Source organism: Pollachius pollachius, assembly GCF_949987615.1.
Source record: "Pollachius pollachius genome assembly, chromosome: 13".
In the NCBI taxonomy this organism is placed as follows: Eukaryota; Metazoa; Chordata; class Actinopteri; order Gadiformes; family Gadidae; genus Pollachius; species Pollachius pollachius.
Window position 1 is genome coordinate 971271 of NC_136946.1, and position 10116 is coordinate 981386.

A 10116-nucleotide genomic window follows, 5' to 3' on the forward strand; every position below is an offset into this window, starting at 1 on the left:
GACTTTAACGTCCGGTCAAACCTCTCACACAAGCCGTCCGTGACTGGGTGATGGACGCTCGTGCGGATGGCCTTGACCTTCAACAACCCGTAAAGCTCCCTAATCGTGCGTGACATGAAATTGGTGCCCTGGTCAGTGAGAATCTCTTTTGGCATTCCCACCTGCGATATGACATGAAACAACACCTGCACAACACTCTCCGCGGAGATGTCACGCAACGGAATTGCTTCCGGATATCGGGTTGCGTAGTCGATCAGGACTAACACAAATCATCTAACACAAATCCGCACCCCTATGCGGAACGTTCTAATGGCCCGATAATGTCCATGCCAATGCGGTCGAAGGGGACACTCGGGACAGGAGGCGCACCACCTGCGCACCTCCGCCTGAATCTCCGGCCAATAGAACCGAGCCATTGTCCGGTTTGGTGTTTTATCGTACCCCAAATGGCCCACCATTGGGTTATAATGCGCCGCCTGAAAAAACATTTCCCGGCGGCTCCTAGGTACCAGCAATTGGGTGACAATCTCCTCACTCTGGGTGTCACGACCCACCCGATAAAGCCTATCCCTAACTACCACAAAGTGAGGGTAAGTCAGCACTGCGTCTGGCTGTACCCGAGTACCATCAACGGCTATCACCTGGCCGTAGGCTGAGCGTAGGGTAGTGTCACCAGACTGCTCGAGGGGGAAATCCTCCACCGGTGTGAACCTCGGCGCTGGGACCTCGGGTTGAGGATCCCCCGCCTCCCCCGGTCCGACGCCCCCCCCCATCGGCACAGAACACAGCACCCGACTTACATGTCCCTACCTGTCGTGTCCACAACCCCGTAGTCCCCCTAACAGCCTATGGAAACCCAGCCCAATCCAACCCTAGAATCAGGGGATGCGTGAGGCTTGAACTAACCACCGCCTTGACTCTATGCTTTTTCCCCCCATAAAGAATTTCGATTGGGACCAAGGGATACTCGTGAAGATCCCCGTGTATACACCTCACCGGAATGCTCGATGCCTCCACCAATGCCTCGGATCGCACCAGGCGCTGATGGATCATGGTCTGCATGCAGCCCGAATCCAACAGCGCCTGGTACGTACCCCGTTGTATCCTCACCGGGACACTGTACGCCTCGCCGGGACCGTGGGGAGGAAACGGGGCACCGGTGACACGGACCCCCTGACCCACCTCCATTATAGGGCACTCCCACCGAAAGTGGCCAGGCCGTCCGCACCGCCAACACCCCTCCCCTGCCGTCTGGCGCCCATCTGCAGAGGGGGGGGAGGAGGCAATTCACGTGCCCGCTCTGAACCGGAGGCCCCTCATTCCGCCCTCGGCGCCAGGGTTGGTCTGTCCCGCCGCAGGGCGGCTGCACCGGTGCACGGGCCCGGTGTTGGTGGTCGCTGGGCCGTCGGAGGGGGGGCCAGGAGTAGCAGACCCATTCCCCCCCCCGCAGATCCAGTGCGCTCCCAACATGCCCCTACTCCCCCTACAGGCCAGACGCGGCACGTCCCCCCACAGCTTCAAGGTCGTTCACATTTGTAATTATTTGCATAACATATAAAATAACCTCTTTAACCGCGTTACAGTAGATAGATCAACCTACTGATATTTGATGATATACCAGTTCAATCTTTACATTGAACTGGTATATCCCTTCTCACCTCCCGTGGCTCTACTGTGAGCGACTCCTGACAGGCTCAGCGTTTGCGTGTTTGTGTTTTACCGTGAAGTTTTAACCGTTGTATAACTGTATGTTTAACTGTATGTTGTCTTTCAAGTTTTGTTTCTTCGAATTTTGAGTGGACTGAGGATGTCACTGAGGATGCAAACTTTCACCTGGATGGTTTTAACATCACTCGCTTCGACAGAGATGCAACAAGAACACGGAAGTGAATTGGGGGCGGGCAACAAACACTATGGAGAGGATGAGGGAGACTGCGTGCTGCAACACTACAAACGAATGACTGTGTCCTTAGATAGGTCAACCTACTGATATATGATGATATACAAGTTCAATCTTTACATATGATTATTATATCACAGATCAGTGTCCGACTAAATCAGAGTTAAAGTATGCTGTTGTGAACAGTTGGTCCAGTTCCCCTCCCAGTTTACAGTCCTGTCAGACTAACCTCTTACAGGCTGCTATTCCATGACTTCCCTCAAAGATGAAGAATTATCTCTTTATTAAGATATGAACGACAGATAGCTGCGATGTCTAGAAGCTCAAATACAAAGAGACACTTGATGGTTCAAACAGCAGGTAGAGACACTCAATCACTGATGCATCGCTTCATATGTCCTTTACAGAAAATAAATGTCAGTTTATCAATAAATAGACAGTGAAACGTATTCTGATATCCATACTTCCCATACTTACTATACTTTTTTTTATAATATATTTTTTTTATTTGATTAGGGCGTTCCAATTACGATCGGGGGAAAAGAAGTGTACTGAAAGGACCCGGATGGTGTACTCAAAATGGTCAGGGCGTATTCCAAACAGTCTTTATAGGTCTGGGGTCCGCGCGTATTCAGGACAGGGCGCATTCACACGACCTCCGTCGGTCGACGGATGACCGAGAGGACTAGTCTGTACTAGTTTGTAGACGCAGCAAAATGGATACGACACTGAAGCTTTATTGGCATGATACATATACATTTGCATTGCCAAAGCAAGTGATCACTCAAAAATAAAGGTCAGGTATATAGTATAAAATAAGTATAAAATGTTAAATACAAAATATATATATACATATCAGATATTATACTATAAAAAGTCAAATGTGCGATATTATGAAAAATGACAGTGTCTTCCATAAACAAATAAATTAAAGATAGTTAAAGTGTGCAATACTGCAATTATTGTGGAAAGAGTGATTCCAGGGGGATGAGTCTGTTTATGGGGAGTTCTCTCATCACAAAAAGTGACCCTATAGGAAATCCTTCAAACGGTGTTAACTATGAAACCAAATGTGCCAACAAGACCTCCCAAGCTTTCTGATGACACCCCGAAATCAAGTTTCAGCTAAGACTTCAAACATAAAAGGAATTAAGTTGTGTGGCTATTTGGCTATTTGCTGAATTCATTGCGCCTCCTATTGAATAGCTTTGAAATGGCGTTAGATATTGAGCCAGGTATGGATACAAGGCTTCCGAAGCTTTCCAATGATACCACAAATTCAAAACTCCACGTTGGAAATATGGAGATATTTCAGCTTAAACTTCACACATATCAAGTAATTTTGCTATTTGGTTATGAGATTGTTTTGGAGAATTTCGTTGCGCCTCCTAGTGGACAGCTTTGAAATGGCGTTAAATATTACACCATATATGGATACTAGACCTCCAATCACCAGCTTTCCAATGTTATCACAAATTCAAATATCCACGTTGGGAATTTGGAGATATTTCAGCTTAAACATCACACATGTCATGCAATTTTGCTATTATGTTCAATTTCGTTTCGCCTTCTAGTGGACAGATTTGAAATGGCGTTAGATATTACACCATATGGATACTAGACCTCCCCAGCTTTCAAATGAAAGCAATGAATGTGGGGCTAACTTCAGTGTCGTAAAATGGATCCAGTAGTCGGGTGGAGTGTATTTGCATAACCGCTATCTGATTGGCCGACAGATCCGTCGCTGCCTGAAAAGTTGAAAAATTCGCAACTTTTTGACGCAGGCCACTGAGCCGACCAGGCCCCCAGGAGCGAGTAGGGTCTCTCTGTAGCCGGAGCCACTTGGCAAACCACCGCTGCCAAACACGCCCACCGGCCAAACACCCCCATTGCTTGCGCGCCCAGTCCCGCCCTATTGATTGATTCATTCAAATTCAGTGGGAATACAAAGTCGTAGTTAATGCTTACGTCTCCTTCAAAGATCCCATTAATTTTTAAGTTTACTATTCCAACCTTCTGGGTCAAATGTTGCGCGGCGCTGAGCGCTCCGCGGGCACTCGGGCCAGAGGGCCTCGGGCGCGGCTCCAGTCCCTCAAGGTCCCTGGAGCGTGCGCCTATTCTTGTTATTACGTTTTTATTAAGTTTGTTTGCATTCTATACAAAGTGAATGGAGCCCTGTGTATTGTTTTCCCCCATGATGGCCACCATAGCAACCATGGACCAATTATAAGATAGCAACGAGCAATGGGCATGTTTGGCCAGTGGGCGTGTTTGGCAGTGGTGGTTTACCAAGTGACTCCGGCTACAGAGAGACCTACTTGCCAGGAGCAGTGCCTATTTCCGCAATCCACCAGTGCTCAGTGATGAAATTATAATCTAAATCCACAAACAACATATGTGTAATCCGGGGCATATAATACACATGTGTTGTTTGTGGATTTAAATGATAATGTTTCATGTCAAGAGTTGACCGTTTATTGTGCAATTGTTCAGTTAAAGATTGTAGAGAAAGCACAATGAGAAAGACTACATGTCTCGTATGTGACTTCACGCTCCCTGTGACAGGCTTAGACAAGACTGACAATCTCCCCATCAGCATAACTGAAACTCTCCACATGGCCCGACTACTAATGTTTTTATTTCGATGCTGTTATCCTCCGCTTGGAAAAAAGCGCTGAAGTGGAGCAGAGAGATTGCCAGTCTGTACCAGAGCTCACACAAAACCTAACATTTACATTTAGGGCATTTAGCAGACGCTTTTATCCAAAGCGACTTACAATAAGTGCATTTGTTACAATAAGTACATTTGTCATAAGAAGTGAAACAATATATCGCTGTCGGTACAGTAAAGATGTTCATAGAACCAAGTGCAAGTATTACAATCGCTAGGCTAACCCATTCCCGTGTAAAGCAATGATAGCAGCTACTGTAGATGCTACACAATTAAGTACCTTGAATAAGTGCAATGTACAAGTGCCAGGAAGTACAACATTCAATGGTGGCTGTGCATTGGTTTCTATGCAGAGTCGAGGTAAACTCTGAACAGGTGAGTTTTGAGTCTTTTGCGGAAGCTGGTGAGCGCCTCTGCGATCCTGACATCGGTAGGGAGCTCGTTCCACCACTGAGGTCCCAAAACAGAGAAAAGTTGTGACTTCACTGATCAACCTTTGCTTGCTCTCAGCGATGGCGGTACCAGACGTCCAGCTGAGGTAGTTGAGCGGAGGGATCGAGCTGGGGTGTGTGGCTTTACTAATGCTTGGAGGTAGGCAGGGGCAGTTCCATCGACTGCCTTGTATGCCAGTACCATCATCTTGAATCTGATGCAAGCTATTACAGGGAGCCAGTGGAGGTCTCGGAAGAGGGGGGTTACATGTGAGAACTTTGGTAGGTTGAACACGAGGCGCGCTGCCGCATTCTGGATGCGCTTCAAGGGTATAATCGCAGAGGCAGGGAGTCCAGCCAGGAGCGAGTTGCAGTAGTCGAGGCGGGAGATGACCAGTGATTGGACTAGAAGCTGAGCTGCTTCCCTTGTGAGGAAGGGCCGGATCCTGCGGATGTTGTAAAGTGCAAATCTGCAGGATCGGGCCACCGCAGTGATGTTTGCGGTGCAGCATAACTGATTGTCCAACACTACACCAAGGTTTTTGGCAGTTGGAGAAGGAGATACAGTGATGTTCTCAACAGTGACCAGTAAGTCCATGTGTGGGCAATCTTTCCCTGGTATTAGGAGGAGCTCAGTCCTGTTGAGGTTAAGCCTCAGGTGATGGGCAGTTGTCCAGGTGCTGACTTCTGCCAGACATTCAGATATGCATGTTGTAATCAGGGCTTTGTCAGATGAGGGAAAAAAGAGAAATAGCTGAGTGTCGTCAGCATAGCAGTGATAGGAAAAGCTGTGGGATGTTATTACAGAGCCCAGAGATCTGGTATAGAGGGAGAACAGAAGAAGCCCCAGTACAGAGCCTTGAGGGACACCAGTATCAAGCGTGCAAGGTTTGGACAAGGAGCCATTCCATGTTACCTGATAAGTGCGATTCATCAGGTAGGATGTGAACCTACCTGATAAATTGTAGTTTTCTTTGCATGAAAAATTACCATTTCTATTCACAAACAACATATGTGTAATCCGGAGTATATAAAGACTGGGACCAGAAAATAATTACTTTCTCTGCATTGAAACCCATTCATATTTTACGATCTCATAGGTCCCATGGGGTCTACCGGAAGGGGCGGGACTTATGAGCTCTATTGAGCAAATTTTAATAGGAATGAATGGGCGCCATTTTTTGATCCACTCACCTTTCTTTAATGGATCCATGGAGCCGACAGAACAGAAGTACCCACAATCCATTTCGAGAGTGTCCCATGCAAAGTCAATAGCAGTCGCGATCGATTTCCGTTAAGTGCACCACGGAGTATTCGATTTGGAACGACACTGATATCTGAAAATCTGCAAACTTAGTGAGTGCTGATAATGTACTACGTCTAAGTGTACTCATGGAAGAATAGATATCGGAACACAGCACATGTACCTGTCTGCTCACACACACTACTGAACACCTCCATGTAGAATACTCCTCCACCTGTCTGCTCTATACTACTGAACACAGGTAGATACTTAACATTACCTCACCGTTTGCCGTTCTCGACTTTGTAACTCAGCAACACAAAGAATGTCCCCTCCCTCCCAACGTTTACCCAACATTGAATAGTGGGTATATCAAGCACCTGTGATTGACAGGCCGGATGGATTCCCTGAAACAACCGGTGAAGAGAGGCCTTGAACCTTGGTTAACAGTTTGTGAGGCAGAAACACCAATGACCTCAAGGTCTTCCCTGACCCTACTTCCAATCTGGCTGAGAAGTCCGGTCATGTTGGGCAGAGGGCCATAGTGTTATGAGCTAGCATTTACGACCGCTAGGGGGGAGGGAAGGAGGGGGGAAGGGGGAGGGGGGGAGGGTACAAAAAAGGAGGAAGATGAGAGAGAGAGAGAGAGAGAAAGAGAGAGGGAGGGAGGGGGAGGGCAGGGAGGGAGAAAGAGGAAGAGAGGTTAAAACAATAAGAATATTAAGAACACAAAACCAGGACCTCCTGCTGAGTCGCCGTTCCTCTCCTCCCGTTTTGAGGAAGGAGGAGGAAATCAGAAGCGGACAGCAGAAGGCATCCTCAGATATTAAGTCGAGTTGTCTGTTCACGATCGGCCAAGGGGCAAGGTTTGGGATTGATAATAAATTGTGTTTTACTTCATTTTGTCAACTGAAGACGAGCTGGAAGCTTTGAATGCGGTCATGGATTCAGGAACGTTGGTCTCCTGGGAAGATCTCAAGGTCTACTGGAGGAGGTCACCGGCCTCCTCCCGCCGTGCTCCTCCGTCCGACCCAGTGGTTCCGTGAGAGAACAGTAAGGAGGCCTCCAGCAGGACGGAGGGCCGAGGGCCGCCTCCAGCAGTAATGAGGGCCGAGGGCCGCCTCCAGCATTAATGAGGGCCGAGGGCCAAGGGTCGCCTCCAGCAGTAATGAGGGCCGAGGGCCGAGGGCCGCCTCCAGCAGTAATGAGGACCGAGGGCCGAGGGCCGCCTCCAGCAGTAATGAGGGCCGAGGGCCGAGGGCCGCCTCCAGCAGTATTGAGGGCCGAGGGCCGCCTCCAGCAGTAATGAGGGCCGAGGGCCGAGGGCCGCCTCCAGCAGTAATGAGGGCCGAGGGCCGAGGGCCGCCTCCAGCAGTAATGAGGGCCGAGGGCCGCCTCCAGCAGTAATGAGGGCCGAGGGCCGCCTCCAGCAGTAATGAGGGCAGAGGGCCGCCTCCAGCAGTAATGAGGGCCGAGGGCCGAGGGCCGCCTCCAGCAGTAATGAGGGCCGAGGGCCGAGGGCCGCCTCCAGCAGTAATGAGGGCCGAGGGCCGCCTCCAGCAGTAATGAGGGCCGAGGGCCGCCTCCAGCAGTAATGAGGGCCGAGGGCCGAGGGCCGCCTCCAGCAGTAATGAGGGCCGAGGGCCGAGGGCCACCTCCAGCAGTAATGAGGGCCGAGGGCCGCCTCCAGCAGTAATGAGGGCCGAGGGCCGAGGGAGCCTCGAGTCACGCCTCTCTTCACTCAGTCTCACCGAACCGCTCGTTGGAAAGGAGGTATAATAGTTTGAGCTGACCTTGTTCTTTACAATAAAGTGTAAAGAAGGTTATAACGCTCAGATTTGAATATGATAAAAACAGACAGTAAAAAGGCTTCAAAGGCAAAAGATAGAAGACAATCATTTAATCATTGTTTTTTGTAATGATCGTTTGTATAAAAATCCCATTCTGTATTTGAAGAAGGAATTAAAAAATAAATCAACTTTTTAAGAATAAGTCATAATGCTGAAAGGTAAAATAAAAACCCATTTTAGCGTTTAAATCGTGTTTTGGATGATTTGTGCTTTGATTATTTCACTCAAAAATCTCCAACCCAACACCTTAACTAACCCTGTCTAACCTAACACCTTAACTAACCACCTCTAACCTACACCTTAACTAACCCTGTCTAACCTAACACCTAACCTAACCACCACTAACCTGACACCTTAACTAACCCTGTCTAACCTCACACCTTAACTAACCACCTCCAACTACACCTTAACTAACCACCTCTAACCTACACCTTAACTAACCCTGTCTAACCTAACACCTAACCTAACCACCACTAACCTGACACCTTAACCCTCTCTAACCTCACACCTTAACTAACCACCTCTAACTACACCTTAACTAACCACCTCTAACTACACCTTAACTAACCACCTCTAACTACACCCTAACTAACCACCTCTAACTACACCTTAACTAACCACCTCTAACTACACCCTAACTAACCCTGTCTAGGGTTAGTTAGGGTGACGGCGGGGCTGTAGGAGTAAGGTTAAGGTAGGGGGTTGGGGCTAATGGGGGTAGGGTAATAGGGGTAGGGTAATAGGGGTAGGGTAATGGGGGTAGGGTAATAGGGGTAGGGTAATAGGGGTAGGGTAATAGGGGTAGGGTAATAGGGGTAGGGTAATGGGGGTAGGGTAATAGGGGTAGGGTAATGGGGGTAGGGTAATGGGGGTAGGGTAATAGGGGTAGGGTAATAGGGGTAGGGTAATAGGGGTAGGGTAATAGGGGTAGGGTAATAGGGGTAGGGTAATGGGGGTAGGGTAATAGGGGTAGGGTAATAGGGGTAGGGTAATAGGGGTAGGGTAATAGGGGTAGGGTAATGGGGGTAGGGTAATGGGGGTAGGGTAATAGGGGTAGGGTAATAGGGGTAGGGTAATAGGGGTAGGGTAATGGGGGTAGGGTAATAGGGGTAGGGTAATAGGGGTAGGGTAATAGGGGTAGGGTAATAGGGGTAGGGTAATGGGGGTAGGGTAATGGGGGTAGGGTAATAGGGGTAGGGTAATAGGGGTAGGGTAATAGGGGTAGGGTAATGGGGGTAGGGTAATGGGGGTAGGGTAATGGGGGTAGGGTAATGGGGGTAGGGTAATGGGGGTAGGGTAATAGGGGTAGGGTAATGGGGGTAGGGTAATGGGGGTAGGGTAATAGGGGTAGGGTAATGGGGGTAGGGTAGGGTAATGGGGGTAGGGTAATAGGGGTAGGGTAATGGGGGTAGGGTAGGGTAATGGGGGTAGGGTAATAGGGGTAGGGTAATAGGGGTAGGGTAATGGGGGTAGGGTAATAGGGGTAGGGTAATAGGGGTAGGGTAATGGGGGTAGGGTAATGGGGGTAGGGTAGGGGCATTAGGGCAGGGGGAGCGGGTTACTGTGATGTGGGGGCAATGGGGGGGCCGGTTCCCAGGACCTTCTGGCAGATGAAGGGCAGGTACATGTTGCAGGGCGCGTCGTACCAGCTCCTCACGGCCACACTCTCCAGGTTCAACGTCTTCACTATGTAGCCACAGTCTTCATCGTTGTGGTTGTTGGGCTCCCCTTCCTCCCAGAACCTAGAGAAGGAGGGGGGATGGAGGGGGGGGTTACAACAATAAGAACGCTAAGAACGTAAACACAAGCTCCTGCTGAGTCGCCGTTCCTCTCCTCACGTTTTGAGGAAGGAGGAGGAAATCAGAAGCGGTCAGCAGAAAGCATTACGCAAATATTACGAACAGGAAGGGGTTATATATAAGAGAGAGAGAGAGAGAGAGAGAGAGAGAGATGATCACGTCTCATTTTATACATTTTTAAAGTGGCTATATGGCAATACGTCCTGTGTGATCGTCAACGTG

General features: G+C 49.0%; 1 protein-coding gene across 1 annotated transcript in view; it reads right to left on the reverse strand.

Annotated features, from left to right (window-relative positions):
* Window positions 1-9460: 9460 nt before the first annotated feature.
* LOC307084751 (uncharacterized protein) overlaps window positions 9461-10116 on the reverse strand; it is a 4851-nt gene continuing 4195 nt past the window's right edge. Inside the window, exon 6 of the mRNA XM_079749243.1 lies at window positions 9461-9837. Coding sequence (XP_079605369.1) covers window positions 9654-9837 — 184 coding nt within the window. The 3' untranslated portion in view covers window positions 9461-9653. The remainder of the gene's footprint in view (window positions 9838-10116) is intronic.